General features: G+C 58.5%; 3 protein-coding genes across 7 annotated transcripts; 1 reads left to right on the forward strand and 2 right to left on the reverse strand.

Moving 5' to 3' along the window:
• Positions 1-82: 82 nt before the first annotated feature.
• GARIN5A (golgi associated RAB2 interactor 5A) lies at positions 83-6030 on the reverse strand. Of its 4 annotated transcripts, none has more exons than XM_070772250.1 (5): positions 5804-6030; positions 5474-5592; positions 4988-5118; positions 1048-1318; positions 83-548 (listed from the first exon to the last, which is right to left on the reverse strand). In XM_070772250.1, the coding sequence occupies exons 1-5, from the start codon at positions 5844-5846 to the stop codon at positions 492-494; spliced, it is 621 nt and encodes a 206-aa protein (XP_070628351.1). In that variant the 5' UTR covers positions 5847-6030; the 3' UTR covers positions 83-491. The 4 variants fall into 4 exon arrangements, with proteins under 4 accessions (XP_070628351.1, XP_070628349.1, XP_019834015.1 ...); XM_070772248.1 differs by having other exon boundaries at positions 4988-5154; XM_019978456.2 differs by having other exon boundaries at positions 5777-6030.
• Positions 6031-6104: 74 nt separating this feature from the next.
• On the forward strand, positions 6105-12492 carry EMC10 (ER membrane protein complex subunit 10). Of its 2 annotated transcripts, XM_019978447.2 has the most exons (8): positions 6105-6291; positions 7404-7476; positions 8375-8484; positions 9299-9403; positions 9787-9968; positions 10123-10216; positions 11019-11105; positions 11319-12492. In XM_019978447.2, the coding sequence occupies exons 1-7, from the start codon at positions 6178-6180 to the stop codon at positions 11103-11105; spliced, it is 765 nt and encodes a 254-aa protein (XP_019834006.2). In that variant the 5' UTR covers positions 6105-6177; the 3' UTR covers positions 11319-12492. The 2 variants fall into 2 exon arrangements, with proteins under 2 accessions (XP_019834006.2, XP_019834005.2); XM_019978446.2 differs by lacking the exon at positions 11019-11105 and having other exon boundaries at positions 6106-6291.
• Positions 12493-15824: 3332 nt separating this feature from the next.
• LOC139177295 (proline-rich protein 36-like) lies at positions 15825-23454 on the reverse strand. Its single transcript, XM_070772199.1, has 2 exons — positions 16428-23454; positions 15825-16285 (listed from the first exon to the last, which is right to left on the reverse strand). The coding sequence occupies exon 1, from the start codon at positions 18402-18404 to the stop codon at positions 16932-16934; it is 1473 nt and encodes a 490-aa protein (XP_070628300.1). The 5' UTR covers positions 18405-23454; the 3' UTR covers positions 15825-16285; positions 16428-16931.
• Between the last annotated feature and the right edge of the window lie 532 nt (positions 23455-23986).

Consider the following 23986-nt stretch of genomic DNA (forward strand, 5'->3'; position numbering starts at 1 on the left):
AGGCTACCCACTCCAGTATTCTGGCCTGGAGAATTCCATGGACTAAGTCCATGGGGTCGCAAAGAGTCTGACACGACTTAGCAACTTTCGCTTTCACCATGTTGCCATGGCAACTGCACAGTCACAGGGGGACCCAAGACCCTCTGGAGGCAGCCCTCTTGGGAGGACCCACTGTGAGCGGGGAGGAGGCGGGCTGGCTACAGTGGCAGCCATAGTAGGCCAAAGAGGAACCCAAGGACTGACTTGGAGGGGCTACCCTTAGGGCGTAGACATGCTGGAATGGTGCCTGCGGGGTCCAAGGAGCCGTTACTGAAAGAGCTGCTTCCGCCACGTTGAATTGGTGACGATGGGGAAAGTGCTCGTGACCCGGTTTTCTTAGTTCTTAAGTGGCCGATCTTTAGTAACTTTAATATTAATTCATCTGTCTGGCCCCAAGGTAGGGGACACTTTGATCTCTGGTCTTTTGGTGACCTCAAAGAACGTTGGAGGAGTCAGAGTCCCCAGAGTTCAGACATCTGTGGGTCAAGTCTGGCTTCCATGGCTTGAAGCTGGGTACAAGAGAGAGTTGGTCTCAGACGCTTTGTGGATGTATCTGCTGTTTGGGGGATGGGTGAGTGGGCGCTTTGTACTTCCTGGGAAGGCGTGGGGAGCAGGGGGGTTCTCAAGGAAGAGGCCCCTTAGGTTCCACTGTCCCCTTTGAAGACTGGTGTCTTTCCCCTCCCCAGGCATTCGGGGGAACTGGCCTGGCCGACTCTTCAAGGCCTAGGTATTCCCTCTCCAGATCCCAGCGTGCTAGGTCAAGGGGAGGGAGGCTGGGTAGGTGATGCCCCATTAGGAAACCATTGCCACCTCTGTTGGCGCATCAAGGCCCTGCGGACCTTGCTCTGCTTTGAGAGCCTCCTGAACTCGGAGCAGAGACAGAACACCCTTTCAGGACTCAGGAGTCTGGGCTCTGGGTCACCTCCACTCTCAGATCCGGGATCCAGGCCCTCAACTCCCTCTTCCCTCCGACCCAGGAGCCCCGCCCACCCCCCTCCCCCTCCTCGCCTCTCCCGCTGGCAGATCGCGGTCCTCGTCTTCGTCATCGTCCTCGTCGTCCTCCAGCGCCGAGTAGTCCTGCGTGAAAGGCACGGCTCCCTGGGCCGAGTGGAAGCGCAGGCGGTAGAGCAGGCGCACCCACTGGCCGAACTCGCGGTCGCGGCTCTCGGGCGGGGCCCGCAGCTGCAGGTAGAAGGCACGGCCAGTGCGGAACTTGACCTTGAGCTGCCAGCGGCTTTCGTCGTGGACGAAGAGCTGGACGAACTGCAAGGGGAACAGCCTGGGTGGGCGGAAGGGGCAGCCTCAGCATCTGACCCTCCCAGGCGCCAGCAGTGCCCACCCCAGCGCCCCTCTCCGCCCCCGGAAGGAGTCTTTTTTTTTTTTTTAGGAGTCTTGTCACTTTCTCTGCCTCTTGCATTTTATCTATCCCAAACTTTCGTCCAGACACGGAGCCCATCTTTGTCTCCCGCTGGTCCTCCCCCTCCTGAACGCGAGACTCGAATAGATAGCTGCTTGCTTGAATTTAACATTTGGATGTTGGATCGACATCAGACACATGTAACATCCAACAGCCCAATTCTTGACCTAAGCCCAACCCCAAACCTGCTCCTCTTCTTCTTCGTCTTCGCTATATCCTCCCACTTGCTCAGCCAGAAATTGTGCGAATCGCTCCTGATCCGTCTTTTTGACATCCTTAACCGATCTTACCAAGTCCTGATGGCTCCACCGTTAAAATGTACTAATATTAATACTCCAAATCCAACCATTTCTAAGTCTCTCCACAATTTCCCGCTTTCACCCCAGTCTTTTCCCACACTGCCGCCAGAGGGCGCCAATCAGCACCCGGGTGAAATGGGTGCCTGCACTCAGTCGTGTGCGACTCTTTGGGACCCATGAACTGTAGCCCGCCAGGTTCCTTGGTCCATAGGGTTGTCCAGGCAAGAACACTGGAATGGATTGCCATTTCCTCCTCCAGGGGATCTTCCCGACACAGGGATCGAACCCGTGTTTCCTGCTTCTCCTGCATTACAGGTGGATTCTTTACCTCGGAGCCAAATCAACAGGAGAGTTAGCTCAAATCGCTCCCAGGGCTCAGAGGAAACGGAGTCCTGGTCTTGACCACTAGGCTCTGCAAGATCTGCACTGTTTTGTGCCTTCTCCGTCCTCCCCTCCCGCCCTTTCTCCTGGTTTACTGTCTCCAGCCATACTGGTCTTACTGTTCCATAAACCTGCCAGGCTTGGTCCTACCCCAGGACCTTTGCACAGGCTGTTTCCTCTGCCCGAAATCTTCCTCCTCCAACCATCCCCATGGCTCAGCCCCTTCATCTCATAGTTTTCTCAAGCGGCACCTTCTCAGAAGATCTGTTTACAACCTCCTGCTTATTTACAACCACATCTGCCCTCACTGACCTCCCCATGCCCACCCTTCACCCCCTTCTGATCTGTCTCCACAGACCTCAGCCACTGGACAAACTGACATCTATTCTGTCTGCCTTCCTAGTAGAAGGTGAGCTTGAGGGCAGAGGGTTTGGTGTGATTTTTTTCACTGCTGTTTCCTTAGTATCCGCAGCTGACCCACGGTCCATGCTCAATGAATGCTCACTGAGTATTTGAATATATGAATCGCTCAGGCCCCCAGCCTAACTCAAGGTCCAAAAAAGGCAGCAGAGGAAACAATCCGGACAGGATGGATAATTTGGCAGAGATCACACAGCAGGAATTTGAACCCAAGTCGTACCAAGGTTCTTAGCAACACTGGGTAGCTACACACCAGCCCCCTCAGGCCCAGCAATGTATCTCCAGAAACTGACTTGACACCCTCCCGGCTGTGCATGGATGTGCCCAGCCTGCTGCACTGGTGGTCACCCCCAGGCACAGGACACATCAGTGTCCCTCAGTAGGCGACTCGATCTGTTATTATGGTCCCCAAATGGAAGAAAAGCAGCTGACTTTTTCACGGCTCATACTGTGTGCCAGGTGCTGTTCCAAGTGTTTCACAAACATTTACTCAGTTTATCCCCTGACAGCCCTGGAAAGTGGGTTCTCCTCTTATCCCCATGTTGCAGGTGAGGAAACTGAGACCCAGACGGGTAGGAAACTTAGCCAAAGGCAGAGAAGAGGTGAAGCCAGGATATGAACCCAAGCTGTCTGAAGGCAGCCATTCATTCAAGGACATTCCCTATTAGGTAATCACAGCAAGAGGCAGATGCAAGCTTGATGTCCAAGGGGGTGGAGTTTGTTGAATGGTGTGTCCAAAAGAGGACCTGTCCATCCCCGCACAGAATCACCCAGGGCTGGGAGCTGGTTAGAAATGAGGGGCAGGGGGGTGAGTCTGGAGACTGAGCTGGCAGAGCAAGCTCAATGATTTTACTTCTGTGGTATGTTTTATGGTGGGAGAAGGGAGAGTGCAGAAGGAGATTACAAGGAGATCAAAGAGCCCTTCTGAGCACCATCCCTGATATTCTTCCAACTGCAAGTCGTGACTCAAGTGGTGGGATACAATTAATATTGAAAAGAAAAGGGAGGTGGTAGAGAATGTCTCAGTACAGGGTTCTGGCATCAGAATACTGCTTTGTGAAATGTTTTCAACTTATCCAGGGCGGATAAATAAAGGCTGTAAGTAGCTTCAAGTTCGTTTGGGTCAGAATCAGATTATATCACTGAATGAGTTGAAAAAAAAAAAAACTTTTTGGATTTCAGAACTAGAAACAAAGGATTGTGTGTCTGTGTGTGTGTTTGTGTGTATGTGACAATGTGACTCCATTCTTCCTTCCTTCCTTCCCTCCCTTCCCCCTTTCTTTCATTAACTATGAAATGCAGGTGGCGCTAGTGGTAAAAAAACCCCCTTGCCAATGCAGGAGACCTAAGAGTCACACGTTCGATTCCTGTGTTGGGAAGATACCCTGAAGGAGGGCATGGCCATCCACTTCAGTATTCTTGCCTGGAGAATCCCATGGACAGAGGAACCTGGTGGGCTACAGTCCACAGCGTTGCAGAGTCAGACATTACTGAAACGACTTAGCACACATGCAGTCAAAAAACAAAAGAAAGCCACTGGCAGAATGTTTCTGTAAATATACTCTACTCATGTAAATGCTTTGGTATTTGCAGCTGGAGCTGGAGGCAGGAGCCTAGGATGGGAGAAGGGTGCATTTTGTGCTGTGTGTTTTGTACCTTAGAGTGTATTTGCATTACTTTTTCAATGAACAAAACAAAACAAAACACAAAGACCTGCAGGGGCAGCTTGGAGAGAGTGGCCTGAGAGCTCCAGAATCCAGGGGGCCAGTCGTGAGGAGCAGGCAGTTCCAATCCAGGCCACCCCTGACTCACTCTAGGACCCTGGCCAAGTGGCTCGCCTCTCTGGGCCTCGGTTTTTCTTTTTGAGGATGGGGTTAAGGGGCCCCAGCATATGAGAGTATGGGGTCAGAGACGAGACAGTGTGCCTGGTCCATGGGACAACTGCCATTCAGTGAAAGTGAAGTCGCTCAGTTGTGTCTGACTCTGCAACTCCATGGACTGTAGCCTACCAGGCTCCTCTATCCACGGGATTTCCCAGGCAAGAGTACTGGAGTGGGTTGCCATTTCCTTCTCCAGAGGATCTTCCCAACCCAGGGATCAGACCCGGGTCTCCCGCATTGCAGGCAGACACTTTACCGTCTGAGCCACCAAGGAAACCCATGCAGTAGGTGCTGCATAAATGGCCGCTCTCCTGACCCCTACCAGGATGTGGCCATGGGGTTCGCCTCATGTCCATCTATCCCTGACTGCTGATCCCTGTGGATGGCCCTGTGCTTGTTCTCCTGGGTGGACCAGTAGCCCACAGAGGGCTGGCAGCCATCCATGGCTCCTGGCCCTGGGGGTCTTCCGGGTGAAAGGAGGTGTTTCAGGGAATCTAGGGTGCCCAGAGCTGAGGAGGAACACAGTGTAGGCTGGGAGCGGGGGCAGTCACCCGAAGAGCTGCAGGTGTCCATTCTCCTTGGCAGGGCCCGCCAGAAGCAACAGGTCTGGGAGTTCCAGGGCTGGACTGGAGGCTGCCACTCCCATGGTGACCTTGTTGGCAACTTCTCCTAACCGGGTCACCTGGGCCGGGGGAGGGGTGGCATCAGAGGTTAGAAGCTGGATAAATGGAGAGCAAGGTTGGGGAGGGATCAGAGGTCAGGAATTTTGGTAGGATTAAGGGGCATGAACCAATAAAATTAACCATCAAGAAGAGGATCAGATATCTTGGGGTCAAAGGTCGAGTCACCTGGGTATGAAGTCAGGGACATGGACTGAGGGAATCAACGGTTAGCAGTCATAGAGAAACTAAAGGTTTGGAGGTATTGGCGGGCGTGGGGTGTGGAGGTCAGGAGATGGGCGGTAAGGCGAGGAGAGGTTCCCTAGGTCTGGAGGTCGGGGCCCAGGCTTGGGCTCAGAGGGTCCTGGGGCTCCACACCTGCACGAAGTTGCTCTCAAAGATGGGGAAGTCTCGCAGCTGGTCGAATTCGCCGCTCAGGAGATGGCGCTGGAGCCGTCCGGGCCGGCCCGTGGGACAGGCTGGAACCAGGGGGCGTTCTACAGAAGCGGCGAAGTTCTCAGATCTATTCCAAGAGGCTGGGTAGGTGTCCCCTAACCAGGGCGGACAGCCCCGCGCGGAGGGTAGGCGGTTCCCGGCTACCGGTCTCCGCATCGCAGGCCCCATCCCTCACCTGGTTCCCACACCTAATCCAACCCCTCCAGGCCCGGTTCCACTTCTCACCTGCCATCACGCCTGGTCCCGCCTCACCTGCTCCACCGAAGGCCGGCTTAGGCTCGTGGCCCCGTTTCATCGCAACGCCCCGCCCCTTGGGAGGAGCGGAGGGCGGTGCCCAGGGAGAAAACGGGGGCGGGGCCGCGGGCTCTGTGACGTCATAGGGCGGCGGATGGCGCCGATACGTCGGAAGTCCACGGTTGTGACGTCACCAGAGGGGGCGGTACCCGGACGCCCGGAGGGAGCCGCGGTCGTCCAGTGACGTCAGGCCCCGGTAACCGGTGGGCGCTAGTGCGCAGACGCAAGGAGCCGGCGCAGGCGCACGGGCGACGGGATGCGGCCCGTTTCTCCCGGCGTGCTCCGCGGCGCCCGCCTGACTCCAGCCTCTGGGCTGGAGGGAAGGGGCAGAGATGTCCGTCCCTGCCGCTGGGGCGACTCGACTGCTCCTCCTCTTGCTGGTGGCGGCAGCAACCCCCAGCCGGGCGCGGGGTAGTGGCTGCCGGTCCGGAGCCTCTGTGCGGGGAGTGAGTACTTATTCGCTTTGCATAGAGGGCAGGGCCGCCGGCGATCGTGGTCTTGGGTCTTTAGGTCGGTTAAGGTGGGAACGAGGCTGCGCAGGGCCGGGAGGGAAGGCGAGATGAAAACCGTTCAAAGCGAGGCTGCAGTCCTGCGCATGCATGAGGCCTGGGAGAAAGCGAGAGGTTAGGAAGGTTCTGCTGCTGCTGCTGCTGCTAAGTCGCTTCAGTCGTGTCCGACTCTGTGCGACCCCATAGACGGCAGCCCACCAGGCTCCCCCATCCTTGGGATTCTCCAGGCAAGAACACTGGAGTGGGTTGCCATTTCCCTCTCCATAGGAAGGCTCTAGCTCGTGAATATGCATAAGGGGGCGGGGCTCGGTTGGGATTTTGGCACGAGGGCTCTTGGTGCGGTGAAAACTCGGCTTCACCCAAAGAGGAGATCGGGGCAAGACTTTAAGTTTCGAACGCTTGGGATCCGCAGTCATGAATATGCTTGAGGAGGTGTGGCCCGGGTGGAATCTTGGCAAATCAGACGTCGGGGCGGCTAAAATGAAAATGGCGAGGGGGCTCTCGAGAGAATGGAGGAGTTCCGTCTCCCGCATACGCGTGGGGTGGGCGGAGTGTTGAGCTCAAGGATTAAAATCTGGAACTAGGTAGCGCAGGCTTGAGGGTGGAGAGTTGAGTATGCAGAGGTAGGAGAAATTTGGAGAGCTGGAGAAAAGGAAGGCCTGAAATCTTGAATTTGCTTGATGGCGGCATCGTGACTGTTGAGGCTTAAGGTGACATCGAGGTCATTTGAATATTAGGTTGGGAAGGCTATCCTTTAACTCATGAATATTTATGATGCTAGGCGTGAAAGTGACCTGGAGGTAGTTGCCTTGAAAATGAGGCAACTGGTTTGCAGGCTCTGGTTTTCTGGGGCCCGTCCAGATCATAAATTTTCATGAAATGGTCAGATTCCGGTGGAATCGTGAGCATGCATCAGTGTTTGGATATGGGTATGAAAATAAGGCTCTTCCAGCAAGCAGCCTACGGGTCTGTCTGTCCTGGGGTTCCTGGATCCTGCCGGACTGAGGACTCTGATGGTCCTTAAGTGGGTCCCTTTTTATCACTCGCAGGTGGGGGTGGAAGGTCGAGAAGGTGAGGGCTGCGGCACCGTGGGGCTGCTACTGGAGCACTCATTTGAGATCGGTGAGTCCAACAACGTCCTGACCTGGACACTTATCCACTGCCCTGTGAATTCAGGTGCCTCCCCATGTGAAACACGTCGTCCATTCACTCACAGCTTTGCACTTGCGAGTGTGTTTGCATTAACACGGGGGAGTTGGATGGGGGAAGAATAGAAGCTCTGTCTTTGAATACCCCTATACTGGTAAGAAAAATGCCAGTGTCAGAAAGGTCACTGTGGTGGTAATAAGCTCAGAGCAGCCTTTCCTGACCAGTTGTCCCGTGCCCTGCCCTTGTGGGTAAATGCTCCTCCTGTATTAACTCAGACATCTTCAGACTAGTCATGCAAATAGGAGGGGTTAGGGATAGCTCCATTTTCCAGAAGAGCAAACCGAGGTGCAGAGGGACATCAGACAAGGTCCTTTTACAAGTGAATAACAGAGCCAGTACCTGCTCTAAAGCCCAGCTTAAACTGCGCTAATGCAGGCATCCAGACTCCCATAGATGTCAGTGCAGCCCAGGGGTTCATAATGCAGTCTGAGGACCCAGACTCTGGTGGGGCGGGGGGGCATTCATGATAACCACTGAAGCTGGGACCCTCTGCAGACCTCTCCAGTCAGAGCCTGGCATCTGCCCAAGAAAGCCTGGCCTTGGGAGTGCCCAAGCTCTGTACACCATGATCTGCAGCTGGGGAAGCTGAGGGCCAGATAGGTTATGTGAGCGACCCTGGGTCACCTGGCAAGTTGGAGGCCAGGTTTAGGAGCTCTGGGGTCCGGGCACCTATCGTGGGCAAGACACGGTGGTGGTGTCCCCAGTTTTTAGGTGGAACAATGAGGGCTCAGGTGGGGAGGTGACTTGGTCACTGCGAGGGCTGACAGGCGTGGTGGCCCGCTGAGTCCGGGTGTGCCCCTGCCCCCTCCAGATGACAGTGCCCACTTCCGGAAGCGGGGCTCGCTGCTCTGGAACCAGCAAGACGGCACCTTGTCTTTATCGCAGCGGCAGCTCAACGAGGAGGAGCGGGGCCGGCTCCGGGTGAGGAGGGGACCCTGGCTTTGCTGGAGTGGGGGGCATGTGCCTCGGAGCACAGCGGGCGTACTTCCGGGTCCTTCTTAGGGAGGGTGCAGGGAGGTACTGGGCTCAGGTGGGGCTCTGGACAGCAGGGTGGAGAAAGGGAGGAAGGCGAGGCGGAGGGACCAGCTAGCTGACTTTGGGGGGAACCTCACAAAAGCTGCCACAGTCCACTGCTGCTCTGTCCCTTTGGCCAGATGGAGCTGTAGGGGAGGCTGGGGACACAGGCTTCATTCTGGGCAGCTGCGGGCCCCTGGGTGCCCTCCCTGTGGGAGATAGCAGGGTGAGGTCCACCTGGACCAGTATGGTGCCCACGTGATTCCTGTCACCCCCAGAGAAAATTTGCTGCTCATAGAACTGGGGAGTCCCGGGCCTTCCCTGGTGCCTCGGTGGTTAAGACTACACGCTTTCACTGCAGTGGGCCCAGGTTCCATGCGCAGCCAGGAACTAAGATCCCAGAAGCCACTTGGGGCAACCCCAAGAAAGAAAGAAAAAACTAAAGGAATAACAGTCTGGGTGTGGGACTGGACCCAAATCTGGGGGCAGCGTTCTCAGGGACTTGTTCCGTCGCTGGGCCGGGCTCTGCTCTCCTCCTGGTGGTCTTCCCTCCCCCTCCCCCCTTGCCCAGTGGGGCAGGCCAGTGGGAGGAGTCTTGGGCTTGGCTGGGCCAGGGAGTGGGGAGGGGCTTTCCTGGCTGGGGGGCCCCATGGGGGTGCAGACTTGGTGGGGGCTGGGTGCTGCCTCGCTCACTGCCACCCCCTCCTCTCCGCCCTTGCAGGACGTGGCAGCACTGAACGGCCTGTACCGTGTCCGGGTCCCGCGGCGGCCTGGGGCCCCTGATGGCCCAGAAGCCGGTGGCTACGTCTCCTCCTTTGTCCCTGCGGTGAGTCAGCGACGAGGACCCGGCCCCATCCTTGCTTTGCCGAACCGCTCCAGCCCGGGTCCTTCCGTTCGGCCTCCCTTGTCCGTGGCTCAGCGTTTAAGGATGGGAAAGGCTTGGACCTGGTCCTGCCTTCGAGGGTCTCCTGGGCTGGAGAGGGACAGTCCGGTTGGCGGGGGCTCCGATGGGGCAGCTCAGGGCCTTGTGGGCGCTGGAGAGGCTGCTGATTCCACCTGAGATTGGTGGGGTGAGAGGGGGTCTCGTGGAGGGCTTTGAAAGATGCTTCAGAGGCCCCGTGGGTTGTGAGGGGGTGCTGGTGTGGGCGAAGCCTGGGCAGCAGCCCCTGCTGGCCCTCCTCCTCTCAGCCCCCTCCCCTCCTCCCGCAGTGCTCCCTGGTAGAGTCTCACCTCTCGGACCAGCTGACCCTGCACGTGGACGTGGCCGGCAACGTGGTGGGCGTGTCGGTGGTGACGTACCCCGGGGGCTGCCGGGGCCACGAGGTGGAGGACGTGGACCTGGAGCTGTTCAACACCTCTGTGCAGTTGCAGCCACCAGTCACAGCACCCGGGTGAGCAGGGGGTGTGGGAAGGGGACAGAGCCAGGCCCCCCAGGCCGGGCCAGCCTCCCACCCCACCCCTCCCACGACCCTTCTGGGCTGCCTGGGGCTCTGGGCAGGGAGGGGCCCCTCATCCCATCTCCTCCTTCTACCCCTACCTTCCCAGGCCTGAGACAGCGGCTTTCATCGAGCGCCTGGAGATGGAGCAGGCCCAGAAGGCCAAGAACCCCCAGGAGCAGAAGTCCTTCTTCGCTAAATATGTGAGTGGGGTTCTGCGCGCCCCTGGGGCCCTTTCCCACCAGCCCTCTCCCTCCCATCCTGAGCCCTGCTCCGTCCTGCTCGGCTCCCCTCCTGTATGCAGGTCTCTGTGCTCGTCTCCCTGGCCCCTGGGCTGAGTGCTGGAGCCCCGCGCCCTGGCCCTCCCCTGCCGGTGTCTGCTCGTGGCGGTGGTCACGGGGCATCCGGCCTCAGAAAACAGCCCGCCCCGGAGCTGGGCACTGAGAGGAGTCGGGCCCAGCCCCCTGGGTGCCTGGCCGGGGTCAGACCAAGCACAGGCAGTGTCTGTCCAGTTTGGAGGGAGGGCGGGGGCGGGGGTGGGGGGTGGGGGGTGGGGGGTGGGCGTGGTCAGGGAGGGGCGGGGGGGTGGGCGTGGTCAGGGAGGGGCGGGGTCCATGCCAACCGAGGACAGGAGAGGGGGCCTGAGCTGCGCTGGGGCTGCGGGGTGGAAGGGAGAGATCCCTGTCCCCCCATAGGGACAGGTTTAGAAAGGAGGGAGTTGGGGCGGGGGGTCCACCCGTCAGGCTGGGGAGGTGGGTGGCAGGGTCTGGGGAGGATCCTGGGAGCCGAGGGTCCTTGGTGCTGGTGACGCTGGGGCTGGAGGAGGCCGTCCCACCCGGGCCAGGGCAGGGGTCGCGGAAGCCAGCGAGGCCTCGGTTAGCGTGCTGGTCGCTGGAAACGCGGCCCGGAGAGGCCGAGGGCGCGCCCGGCCCGGCCCGCTCTCCCTGACGGCCGCCGGACACCGCAGCCACTGCTGGCCCTGACCTGCGCCCCCGCCCCCCTCAGTGGCATCTCATCCTGGGGGGGGCCGTGTTGCTCACAGCCCTGCGTCCTGCCGCCCCCGGGCCCGCACCGCCGCCGCACGAGGCCTGAGTGAGGACCTGCCCCCTCCCGTCTCCCCGCTCCCCGCAGCCCCCCAGCCCTCCCCCAGCCCGTAGTGCAGTAGGGGACCCGGGCCCACTCCCCCCACGCCTCCCCTCACGCCGCGCCCACCTCCCCCACGCTGGCTGGGCCACCACTTACCTCACCTCTCTTCTCTGTCTCTCTGTCCATCTGCCCATCCACCCCCGTGCCGCCGGCTCACAGTGGATGTACATCGTCCCAGTCGTCCTCTTCCTCATGATGTCGGGAGCGCCGGATGCCGGGGGCCAGGGCGGGGGCGGCGGCGGCGGTGGCGGCGGAGGCAGCGGCCGATGAGGGGCACGGGGCCGGGGTGCCGCCTGCCCTCTTTCACCCGGAGCACGCCCTTCCTGCCCAGCATGCCCGAACCCTTGATCATCTTAGGAGGGACTCTCCGGACCGTCCATCTCTGCATCCCGTGGGGGTCAGAGGGCGCCCCCTCCCCAGGAGTCCCTCCCCTCTTGTGCTTGGAGTTAACTGTGGGTGTGGGGGTGGCTGGGTTCTGGGCCCTGCTGCACCCCACCTTCCCCCATGGCCCCACTGCAGCCCCTGCGGTATCCCTTTGCCGCAGGGTAGAGCCCACGCTCCCGGTCCGGCTCTGACCTCACGTCCGGCCCCCTCACCCCGCCTTCCCAAGCCCTGCGGGGTGGGAACATGCCTCATTCTCTCCGGCCTCCGTGCCTTTGTCTAGTCTCGTCACCCCACCAGGCCAGGGGATGCCCCTTGTCTGACACTGGATTGGGACACCAGCCTTCTGTCTGTGGTCTTGAGGGCACCCTGGGGCTCCCCGAAGCCCAGAGCTGGCACAGAGAAGGGGTAGGCCGGCCTGGGGCCCCCCCTTTTCACATCTGCACAGCCTTGCTCCCCCTGCTCTGGCCTGTATCTGCCCACGGCTCTAGTGGAAGTTGAGAATTCCTGCTGTTAGGACGCCAGGTCCTCCAGAGGCTCTGGGGCTTGAACCAGTGATGTTGGAAGTCAAAGCAGAGCAATCTACCCAGCAGTGGAGTCAGGGGCCAGTGGATGTATAGAATCCCTTTCCCGGCTGGTCGTTGCCCTGGGACTTTGCTGGGTCCTTGCCATTTATCTCCCTTCCTCCTTCTGTCTGTTTAAAAACATCGACAACATAAATGAAATAGGTAAACGTTTGGGAAAGTTGCAGCTTGCAACTTAACAGGCAAACGCAGCTGTTAACTAGGCTAAGAGACTGTCAGGATGTACAGGTGCTACTGAATTCTGCCGGTGGCTGGGTATGTGATTTAGAAACGCCACAAAAAAAAAAAAAGGCCGCCACTGTCATGGTAACGGCGACATCAGGCTCCACGGTGTGTGTATAGCAGTTTATTAAAGCGTCCCCTAAATATTCAGCGTTCAGTTTGCCTCCTGCTTCATGTGGTTATAAATAGCGGGATGTCGAAGGTTGTCACCTGCCTGTCCCTGGTGTGAGTTTGACTTCCCGCAGACGCGTGACTCAAAGAATTACTACGGCAGGTTAGAGACATTTTTACAAGCAGACCAAATGGCCAAGGAAGGTGCTTGGTGGAGTCTCCCTGATGACTCGATCAGGTAATTTTCCCTCCTGGAGTGACTGCCAGCACCAGCCAGCGGGAAGGCTGTTCGCCGCCCTCTGTAACCAGAGTAGTAAGTTGGGCATTGTACACTGAGCTGCACTCACCGTTGTGCTCCAGGTCAGTGTCTTCTGCGGTTTTGTCCTCTGCCATGTCCAGAGAGTGGCCTTGTGCCCCGTGTGCCACCAGAAAAGGGACACTGAGCTCATTCAGCCCACCCTCCACCTACTTTTTTCACAAAATTCACACTTGACCGAAACACACGACTGCAGACCGTGGTGGCGCAGTCGGTGTTTTTGAGAGCTGCTCGCGTCCTTTGCTCCACAGCGTTGTTTATGTTTCTGAGTTCCTCTTGTGACTCGTCTGATGATGCTGAGACCTCCGTGTGCCTTCTGTCTTCTGATGCCCTTGGATTCTGATCCTGCTGCAGCTCCCCCCGGCTCCAGGAGCTCAGAGCCCACCCCTCTGGCCAGTGACAAGAGGCCTGGGAAACACTGCCTCTGTGTTTTCAAGTGTGACTTTTGTCGCACGCCTGCCAGCATTGGGGGTTATTGGTTTACCCATTTTTTTGGTAGCTTTAAGAGCTGAGAGGGTCCCCGAGTTGCTCTAACTGGCGTTTCTTTCTCCGCCGTAGGAGACACTGACCCGCACTCTCCCCTCCTGCTCCATGTGACGCATCTGTCACTGATGCTTTCGTGAGCAGTGTTCACAAAACTGCTCTTAATCCTTTAATTCGCATAATTCGCAGCTGTGATCTCCTGCCAGTCATTTGCTGGACCATTTTTTTTTTTTTTTTTTTTTAGTAACCTGAGATCTAAGGTCTTTATCTGATTACTTTCTTCTTAGACTTTTTCAGCCACTCTCAAGCTGGCAGAGTTACTCTGGCATTTTCTAGTCAGTATCCGAGCTGGTGCTGGCTCCCTGGGTATCTGTCCTGGTTAAACCTCTCTTCTCAATCTTGCCCGTCCCTGGAGAGCACAGTCACTGTTTTCTTTGGATTGATCAGGGTATCTGGGGATATCAAACGAAACCCAAAGGATTCTGTAGCATCCAATGCCTAGAACCTTCTGTTCAGCCCAGCCTGGCACCTCTTCCCTGCAATGGGGGGCAGCCGAGCTTTCAGTCTCCTGCGTCTGACTTTAGAAACTCCTTCCAGAAATAAGCAAGTCTGTGTACACAAGTCTGTGTACACAGTCACAGTCACAATACACAGTTTTTGCAAAAATATGTTACCCCAGCTCCCCACCCCCACCCCACCACCCAACAAAAGTCAGGGAGGTTTCCATGTCTGATACTGAGTGGTTCTCATTGCACCTTGTGCCTGGCTCTGAGTAGATCCTACTGGTCTGTCGATGGACCTTTGGGTGCTGCAGGGATCCCCATGTTCCCGCTTGACTCCCCACTCGTGTGTGTGGAACCCCCCACCCCCACCTCCATAGACCAGCTGCCCGTTCACATTGGAGGTTGGAAGCAACCCTTCCTGATGGCTCCCAAGCCCGTCTCCAGTCCTAACTCCCCTCCAGGTTCTCCAGACCCCAGGTTCCTTCCCCTTGTGCCTCAGGGACCGGTGAGGGAGTCTGTGTCACCCAGGAATCTGGGTGGCGCTAGAGGTAAAAGAATCCACCTGCAGATGCAGGAGACATAAGAGACACGAGTTCGATTCCTGGATTGGGAAGATCCCTTGGAGGAGGGCACGGCAACCCATTCCAGTCTTCTTGCCTGGAGAATCCCATGGACAGGGGAGCCTGGCAGGCTTCAGTCCATAGGTCACACAGAGTTGGACACGACTGAAGCGACTTAGCATGCACACAGAGTTGGACATGCACAGTGAGTGGTGCCAGCCCTCAGCCCCAGCCTCAGACCAGAGGGCTGGGCCGCCTGCCCATTGTTCTTCCCTGCTTTCTCCCTTCTCCTGCAGCCAGACCCCCTCCCCAGCCTCCAGTGTGCCCCATCCAGGCCCTCCCCGTCATGGAGGGCTTTCCGACCCAGAGCCACCCCTGCTCCTTGGCTTCCCAGCACCCTCAGGACAGAGTCCCAGCCCTCAGCCTGGCCTGTGAGGCCCTCTGGTCTCCTCTTCCTCTTCTGCCTCGTGAATCACTACCCCAGCCTTGGTTCCTGATTCACTTAGATGTCCCCAGGCCAGACTGCAGACACCTTCCCTCCTCTCCCACCCCCACACCCCACCCCTCCTTGTCCTGTCTCACGCCTTCCTCTCTGTCCCCACCGAGCTCAGCCCTCCCTCTTTCCCTCCCGCTTCCTCACCCCAGCCTCCTGACATCTGGTCTAAGACAGGCACGAGCACCCATGAGGCAAATACTCAGTGGAGGGAAGGCCCCTCCCCAATTTCCTACCCCACAGAATGCCACCTGTTCCCTGGTACTGGGGAAACTCTTCCCCACACCTATGCCTTCATACTGTCCTCTGGCTTATTGAGAACAGCTGGCTCAGCCATAAAGAGCCTGCCTGCCAGTGCAGGAGATGAAAGAGACATGGGTTTGATCCCTGGGTCAGGAAGATCCCTTGGAGAAGGAAATGGCAACCCACTCCAGTATTCTTGCCTGGGAAATCCCATGGACAGAGGAGCCCAGCGGGCTCCATGGAGTTGCAAACAATTGGACATGACTGAGAACACACACAAGATAGTTCTTTGGCAAGTATTCTTTTAAAATATATTCATATAAGGTTGATTTTAATATTTTTAAAGAATGTTTGCCACCCCAAGTTGTGCATTGAATCAGGTGGCTTCTGGAAACAACTCTAGAGGCTTCTTTCTTTAGCCAGTCAGAGAGACCCCAGGTGAGGACCAGGGACCGATGTTTGGCTGTCTGTCAGCCGTTCACTTTTGCTTGCACCCGCCTTGCGTTCAGCGAGGTCATGGTAGAGGAATGAAACTCAGTTGGCTCAATTCCTAGAAATAGGCTTCCCAGCACATTGTGTAAACTGAATCCCACTCCCCTGCGTTTCCCAAAGCACTGACACGTGCGTCTCCATGACCACGCAGGAGAGAACCCAGCCACCCATGACGAAAACACGCATGCAGTTGGAGCTCTAAGCTGGCATACCAAGAAGCTTGCCACGCAGGAGAGAACCCAGCCACCCATGACGAAAACACGCATGCAGTTGGAGCTGTGGCATACCAAGAACTTGCTGAGTATGATGTTTATATATTGGTTAGGCGTAGAAAAGTTTTTAATTTTTACAGAATTTTGCAAATCCTCTCCTCTCCGCCCGCTCCAGCCCCCGCCTCGCCCCCAGGCACTGTCCTCCTTTGGGGCCGCCATTCCTAGTGTCTTTTAGAGCTGCGTTGCAGTTTTGTCTTCCGCCGGTAGGTGGCGATGGACGACCGCAGTCCGAGAGAGCCTCTCCGGTGATCGATCCTGGGACCTCTCGCTGCCAAGCGTGGGCCATCTTGGCGGAGGGGAGGGCCCTGCGGGGGGCGCCGTCGGTCCTCTGGCAACGCCGTCGAGGCTCCCTTAAGGTCTCGGTTATGGCGGATGCCGGTCTTCAGGCACACCTGGCGCCTGTTTCCTCGTCGGTGGAGTCGGCGGTGGGTGAAGTCCTCCCAGCTGCCCATGTGCTCCACGCCGCCTGAGGAGGGGAAGACGGCGGAGGGTTGGGGAGGAGAACGGCGCGGGAGGGAGGCAGCCCCCTCCTCACCAGGCTCAGACCCGAATGCAGGGCTCAGCAGAGTCAAGGGGCCGATTTCCTCGTCAACTGCCCCGCCACCTACGTGCTGTGCGTCTTTAGGCAACTTGCTTCCTTCCTCTGAGCCCGTTCCTCGCTCCCCTGCGCGGGGGCCCGATTCGATCCCTCCAGGCAGCGTGCAGAGTCCGGGGCAGAAAGGAAAGAGAGAAAAAATGGGTGTCACATAGGTGCTTCCAGCTCGGGGGGACTCCGGCTCGACAGCCCTGCCCCGGGATCCCTGGGGTGGCGACTTGGCCATCAGCTCAGAACTTGGCAACCTGAGAGTCCCAAGGGCGGGAGAGGAGCCCTAGGAGCCCGCGGGGTGAGGACGCGGCGCTGGGCAGGGGCCTCCCAAGACGGAGAGAGAAATGACAGATCCAGAGAGGGGAGAGAGGAAGGAGGCAGGAAGGTGGGAGGGGTAGGAAAGAGCCACTGGGGAGAGAGGGAAAGAGGAAGGTGAGGAAGGCGACTGAGCGAGGAGAAGGGAGATGGAGGCGGGAGGGCAGGAGGAGAGGGGAGAGTAGGCGAGAAAATGCAGGAGAGGGGCAGCTCAGAGGGGACAGCGGCGTGGAAACGGGGAACGGAGACCCCGAGGGAGGCCCCGAGGGAAGAGGGGAGTAAGAGAGAGGTGAGAAGCCAGGTGGGGAGGGAGCCGTGGGGGGCGGGGAGGGGGAGGGGGGGAGTGGGGAGGGGGAGGAGCAGCCCGGGGAAGGGGGAGAGGGACAGGAGGGGCAGGCAGGGGGAGAGCTGCGGCGGAGCCGCGAGAGACCGGTGAAGGGGACGGGGCAGGGGCAGCCGGGGCGGGAGGGGGAGCCGGCAGGGAGAGAAGCCAGCGGAGAGCAGACGAGGGGAGAGGGAGAGACGGAGCGGGGAGGGAGGAGGCTGTGAGTAGAGGAGAGGCCAGCGGGGCAGGAGGGGATGGAGCGGAGACCCTAGGAGGAGGCCGGGAGAGAAGGGGTAAGAGACAGGGCGGGGAGAGAGACAGGGAGACAGAGAGAGACAGGGAGACAGGGAGAGAGAGAGAGAGAGAGAGAGGGAGAGATGGGACGGGGGTGGGGTGGGGAGAGAGACAGGGAGACAGAGACAGGGAGACAGAGACAGAGGGAGGAGAGAGAGAGACGGGGGTGGGGTGGGGAGAGAGGCAGAGAGAGAAAGAGACAGGGGGTGGGTGTGTGTGGAGAGACAGGGAGAGAGACAGAGACAGGGAGAGACAGGGAGAGAGGGTGGGGGAGAGAGACAAAGACAGGGAGAGAGAGATGGAGCAGAGAGAAAGAAGGAGAGAGAGAGACAGGGAGAGAGGGGGAGAGAGAGAGACAGAGGGAGAGAGAGAGAGACAGGGAGAAAGAGGGAGAGAGACAGGCAGAGAGAGAGAGAGACAGGGTCGGGGGGAGAGAGAGAGGGAGGGAGAGGGAGACAGGGAGAGAGGGAGAGACAGAGAAAGAGACAGGGAGAGAGACAGAGAGAGAGACAGAAACAGGGAGAGACAGAGAGAGGGGGAGAGACAGAGAGAGGGGGAGAGAGACAGGGAGAGAGAGAGATAGGGAAAGGGAGAGACAGAGAGAGACAGGCAGAGAGAAAGACAGGGAGAGAGGGAGAGACAGAGAGGGAGACAGAGAAACAGGGAGAGAAAGAGATGGGGAGAGACAGAGAGGGGGAGGGAGAGAGAGATAGGGAAAAGGAGAGACAGAGAGAGAGAGAGACAGAGAGACAGAGAAACAGAGAGAGGGGAGAGAGAGACAGGGAGAGAGAGAGACAGGGAAAGGGAGAGACAGAGAGAGAGAGGGACAGGGAGGAAGGGAAGCTTTGCCACCTCCCGAGCGATAAGGCGCCAGGTCAGGGGCCCGTGTCCCGCGGCCTGGGTAACGATGAGCTGCAGACGGATGAACACGTGCAGCTGATGGTCCCGGACCTGGCAGGACATGAAATGAATTCCGTAAACTGTGAAACATTCATCACAGGACCGTGTGTTCCGAGACAGGATAAAAATACCACCAGCACGCGGGGACACGCGGTCCGGCCCCATGGGTCAGCAGAGGGGCCTCCCCACTGTGGGAGTCGGCGGGGCTGCCAACCCGCTGTGCGGGAGCAGGTGTGGGAGGGAGAGAGCGGGAGAGGCAGCTGAGGGGAGGGGATGGTGGGCAGCTGTCCCCAGGGAAAGCAGGGCAGTGCCAGGAGGGAGTGGGGGGGGTGAAGGTGGGGGTGGGGTGGGGAGGCGGGGAGGAAACAGAGGACGAGACCAGTGAAGAGAGGACACGGGGAGGGACCTCCCCGGGCGTCCAGTGGCTGAGACTCCCTGTGCGGGCGGCGCAGGCTCAATCCCCGGTCAGGGAACCAATCCCACCTGCTGCAGCTGAGTTCCCACGTGTGCCGCAGCTAAGACTCGGCACAGCCAAATAAACAAGAAGATGCAGGGAAGACCGAGTGGGAGCAAGAGAGGACAGGACGGGAAGGCAGCGGGAGCCTCGTGGGGAGAGATGGTGGGGAGAGAGGCGAGAGCAGGAGAGGCTGCAGCAAGAGGCGAGAGTGAGGGTGTTGGCCGCTCAGTCATGTCCGACTCTTAGTGACCCTACAGACTTAGCCCGCCAGGCTCCTCTGTCCCTGGGGTTCTTGCCGTGCCCCCCTCCAGGGGATCTTTCCTACCCAGGGGTTGAACCCTGGTCTCCTGCACTGTAGGCCGACTCTTTACCATCAGAACCACCAGGGGAGCCCAAAGGGGAACAGGAACACGGTTTAAGGAAGAGAGATGGGGGCGGGCGGGGGAAGCAGTGTGTGTGTGTGAATTCAAGAGGAGGAAACTGAGGATCAGGGTGAAAGACGGCGGTGAGAGGGACCTGGGGGCGGGCCTGTGTGGAGAGACGGACAAATGGACGGGAGGTAGAGACGGGTAAAAGGGGAGGAGAGGCAGAAGGAAGAGAGGTTGAAGAGAAAGGCCTCATCAAGAGGGTGTGAGCAAAGGAAACCAGCGTGGGGGAGATTCACGCAGGAAGGTGTGTGTGTCAGAGAAACCGAGGCTGAGAAACTGTGAGGCAGAGGAGCAGGCGAGAAGGAGAAAAAAGATGGGGGGCAGAGAGCATGAGACACAGAATGGCAGGGAGGAGAGAGAGACAGAGGTCAGAGGGAGAGGCAGAGAGGAGAGACAGACCCCGGGAGAGAAGGGCCCTCAGCCAGGCTCACGGTGGCGGGAGACACAGGCCCCCAGTGAGTCAGGACTCAGAGAATCAACAGTTCTCTCGCCCACCCCCTTCACCCTCTTCAGAGCCTCAGTTTCCTCAGCTGCTTCCTGGGGTGGGGGAGGGGGAGGAAGCCGAAGGGCAAGGGCGGGGGTGGGGGTGGGTGCCAAGAAGGTAGCACCTCGGGGATCTAACCACCTAGCTTCACCACCAGGGGAAGAATGAACACTTTCTACCCTGCTTTTCCCTCCTGGTCTCCTTCAGCCCCACCCCCAGCCCAGGTAGTGGCTGTTATGACCCATACATCCTCCCCCAATGAGGAAATCCAGTTGGAGCCCCATCTTTCATCAGTTGGCCTCACCCAGCACCACTAGGCGAAGACGATGGGCCCTTTCTACAGCGCCCAGACCCCTTGTGTCTGGAAAATTGAGAGCTTCCACTGCTGAGAAGGAAGAGGAACAGGAGAGGAGGGGGGAGGGGGAGAACACAGGATCTAAGGAGAGGTGGCAGTGTGAGTCGCCCAGCAGCCCAGCACGCAGTTGGTGCATAATTAGTGCCCCTTCCCTTTTCTGGGGGAGAGTAAGAGCAGGAGAGGAGAGAAGAGGCAGCCAAATGTTGGGGGGTGGGATAGTGTGCTTTATGAAAAGCCTGGCACACAGTTGGTGCTCAATTAATGCCCACTCATTCCCTTCTTCAGGAGAGAGAAGCCAGGTCAGAAAAGAAATGAAGGAACCACCACCACGGAGGAAAAACAGCAAGAAACACAGCCTGAGGAGAGAGGGCCAGGGGTGGCAAAAGCCAGGCATATAGTGGGTGCTCTTAAGTGTTCGTTCTCTTCCCAAGAGAATGAAGACTGGAGGAAAAGGAGAGGAGAGAGGAAGCTCCAGCAGAGAAAATGGAAGCTGTGATGGAAGGAGACAGTGTAGGTAAAGCAGTGGGAATACAGTAGGCACTTAATAAATACCCACTCCCCTCCCTGGCTGCAGGGACAGAGGAGGCAACCAGGAGGAGGAAAGCAAGCCAAGAGGGTGAGAGAAGAGAGAGCAGGGCTTGTGAGGCAAGCCAGCACAGACAGCTGATAGGAGCAGTGGCACACAGCAGGCACTCATACATGCCCAGTTCTGCCCCAGGAGAGAGCCAGCAGGGCAGAGAGGAGGGGAGAAGCTGGAGCAAGGAGCTGGGGAGAAGAGAGAAAATGAGAAAGAGGACATGCTATTGTGCAGGTGACGTACACAGGAGGTGCTCAATAAATGCACGTTTTCTTTCTTGGAGGAGAGAGACAGCAAGAGGAAAGAGAAGACACATGTAAAGCAAGCCTGGCCAAGGAGGCGACAGGATGGAGCAGAAGGGTGGAGGCAATGTCAGAGGAGGCAGCGCAGGCGAATCATGGGGCAAAGAGGAGGCGCTCAATGAATGCTGTTCCCTTCCCCAGAGAGGGCCTAGAGAGCACAGGAAGGGAGAAGGTGGCAAAAGGAGAGGAGCAGGAAGAAAGAAGCAAGAGAAGATGAGCTGGGGGGTAGTGTTAATTGCCTGGTATACATGACTCCATGGATACACAGTCCATGGAATTCTCCAGGCCAGAATACTGGAGTGGGTAGCCTTTCCCTTCTCCAGGGGATCTTCCCAACCCAGGGATCAAACCCAGGTCTCCTGCATTGCAGGCAGATTCTTTACCAGCTGAGCCACAAGGGAAGCCCTGGTATACAATATGTGCTTCATATTGCTTTTTCATCCCCAAGAAAGGGCAGACAGAGCAGAAAAAAGGGGAAGTCAGAGATGAAGGAACAGGGAGAGTCAAGGGGCAGGGGGAGTGGAGGGAAACTGCCAGGCACACAGTCGGTGCTCCATAAATGCCCATTTCCTCTCCTGGCAGAGAGCGGAAAGAAGCACAGGACAGCAAAGCCCACAGGTCAGTGGAGAAGAGAGGGCGAGAGGAGAGTGGAGAAAGAACAAGCAATTGCTTGGTATACCATAGGTGCTCAATAAATGTGTGTCCCTTGCCTTGGAAGAGAGCAGAGAGCCGAGAAAGACAAGGAGAGGATAGAGGAAAAACAGGGGAGGAAGAGAGTGTGAGGAAGGGAGAGAAAGTGTGTAAACTGCCTGGCACACAGTAGGTGCTCAGCATATGTTCATTCCCTTCCCAAGGAGGAAGCAGAGTCAGAAAGGAGAGGAAATGAATAGAGAGAGAAGAAAGGAATTGGGGGAGAAAAGAGTGTAAGAAGAGACAGGGTTTGTAAATTCCCCAGCATACAGTAAGTGCTCAATACATGCCCATTTCCTTGAAGGAGAGACCAGGCAATTCAGGAAGAAGGGAAAGGAAACTGGGTGGAAGGGATGGGAGAACAAAGAGAGTAGAGGGTTCAGAGACAGTGTGTGGAAACTGCCTGGCAAACACTAGGAACTTAATAAATGCCCATCTCTTCCCAGGAAGAAAGCTGGAAGTTCAGGAAGAACAAGCAGAGGGCACCGAGGAAGGGGAGGGGTCAGGAGACGAGAGGGTGTCAGGACAGGCACAGAGGCATTCCGGGTGCATCCAGCAGATGCTCCATAAATGCCTGGCTCCTTCCCCTGCAGAGCAGAAAGCAGGATCAAGGGGGTGGAGACCCCAGCAGGAAGAGGCCAGAAGGCAGTGTAGGGGGGTCTGAAGGTAGAGGCTGAAGTCAGGCTTTTGGTGGCCCCCGCCCCAGCTGCCCCAGGACCATGCAGTCAGACAAGGGCCCATTGTTTGGGGCCTGGCACCGCCTGGTGGAGGTGGGGGTGGTGGTGGCTACCAGCCCCGTCTGCTGTGTCTGGGAGACGCGGGCATTGCCTGCGGTCTGTCAGCCTGAGTCTCTGTGTCTGCTGCTTCGGGTCTCACTGTCTGAGCCTCTGGGTCTTGCACCCTCACCGGCCCTCCCCATCTCTGAGTCCATGGCGCCCAGCCGGTCTGCCTCTGTCTCTGAGTCCGTCCCCTGCTGTCTCTGGGTCTCCCTCTGCACACATCTCTCTGCCTTTCTCCCCATCTCTTCCATCTGGCTCTCAGCCCCTGTTTCTGGTGGTCTCTCTGGGAGGCAAGAACCCCGACCCCAGCCCCCGGTACCCGTACCCGGGATCAGGGCCCGGGGCGTGTTGCTGAGCTCAGAGGCAGAGGGGTGAGAAAGGAAAGGAGGCGAGAGGAGTTGGAGAGGTGAGGATAGACACAGCTTTATTCAGCAGAAACCGTGGCAGAGGCCCCAGGGCGGCTCCATCGGGGCGCTGAAGAGGGGAGGTCAGAGAGAGGAGGGAGAGAGACGGGGAGAGGCAGGGAGAGATGGAGAGAGACGAAGAGAGAAGCGAGGAGAGAGGGAGACAGACGGGGAGACAGGAGAGGGATGGGCAGAAGGGTCGGACGGAGGTGCAGAGAGAAGGGCTGGGCGGGGGACAGAAAGAGAAAGCGAGAGAGAGAGAGGGGAAAGCCACGGAGACAAAGAAACGGAAAGAAAGAGACTGGGAGGGCACTTCCCCGGTGGTCCAGGGGCTAAGACTCCGGGATCCCACGGCAGGGCGGCAGGGCGTGCCGGCTGGATTCCTGGTCAGGGAACTGAGAACCCGCCGGCTGCGCGGTGCAAAGGGAGCGAGAGGGGGAGAGAGAGAGATGGAGAGGAGAGAGACGTGGGAAGACAAAGCCCAGAGAGATGACGGGGTAGAGAGAAAGAGAAGGACAGAGGTGTAGTCGGGGACGGGATGGGCAGAAATAGCAGCGGGGGCGGGGGTCCGAGATGCGAAGAGACAGAGACAGGCAGAGGGAGAGAGCCGGGCGCCGCAGGGAGAGAGGAGAGAGCTGGAGAGAGGGGCAGCACCGAGCGGGTGGGACGCGGGGAGGCAGGAAGGAGCGCAGTCCCTCTCACCTGGCATCGCTGGCGGCCGCCCCGGCCCGGCCCGACCGTGATTTAAGGGGCGCCCCGGGGGGCGGGGCCGCACCCCCCAAGGCCTTATCTGGCCAGACCCGGGCTCAGAGAGCTAAATCGAGCCTCAGCTGTCGGCACCCGGCGCTCGGGGGGGCGCGGGACAGCTGTCACCTCCCCCTGCACCTGCCGCCCCCTCCCCCTCTCCTGAAGCCCTGTAGGCACTGAGACTCCCGGTGGGTCTGCCTGGGCCGCTCCTAACGGGCCATCAGGGATCCCCAGGAGCACTTGAAGCTCTGGGACCAGCGTGGCTGGGCATCCTGGGGACAAGGAACAGGCTTGTGAGAAGCGGGGGCGGGGGGTGAGGGTGGGTGGCAGGGTCAGCAGGTGGGGGCCAGAGAGGCTGTGTTGGGTGGTCCTGCATCCACCCTAAGGGGCAAACAGTAGGCGCTCAATACATGCACCAGCCTGGCCTGCTGGTGCTCTAGCCTGTGCAGAGCAGGAAGGGTTAGCACCTGAGGTGGGGCTGGGAGTAGGAGAAGGGTGGCTGCCCGGACCCCCACGCCCCCACC

The sequence above is a fragment of the Bos indicus genome, chromosome 18 (genome assembly GCF_029378745.1).
Source record: "Bos indicus isolate NIAB-ARS_2022 breed Sahiwal x Tharparkar chromosome 18, NIAB-ARS_B.indTharparkar_mat_pri_1.0, whole genome shotgun sequence".
Classification (NCBI taxonomy): domain Eukaryota; kingdom Metazoa; phylum Chordata; class Mammalia; order Artiodactyla; family Bovidae; genus Bos; species Bos indicus.

Coding starts and splice junctions, on each gene's coding strand:
- LOC139177295 (XM_070772199.1), bottom strand. CDS start 18,404: ATGGGGCCGGACCGCGTGTCCCCGCGTGCTGGTGGTATTTTTATCCTG.
- GARIN5A (XM_070772247.1), bottom strand. CDS start 5,846: ATGAAACGGGGCCACGAGCCTAAGCCGGCCTTCGGTGGAGCAGGTGAG. Junction 5,155..5,473: donor TTGAGAGCAACTTCGTGCAG/GTGTGGAGCCCC, acceptor CCATTTATCCAG/CTTCTAACCTCTGATGCCAC. Junction 1,319..4,987: donor GGACACCTGCAGCTCTTCGG/GTGACTGCCCCC, acceptor CCGCCCACCCAG/GCTGTTCCCCTTGCAGTTCG.
- EMC10 (XM_019978446.2), top strand. CDS start 6,178: ATGTCCGTCCCTGCCGCTGGGGCGACTCGACTGCTCCTCCTCTTGCTG. Junction 6,292..7,403: donor CCGGAGCCTCTGTGCGGGGA/GTGAGTACTTAT, acceptor TATCACTCGCAG/GTGGGGGTGGAAGGTCGAGA. Junction 7,477..8,374: donor GGAGCACTCATTTGAGATCG/GTGAGTCCAACA, acceptor TGCCCCCTCCAG/ATGACAGTGCCCACTTCCGG.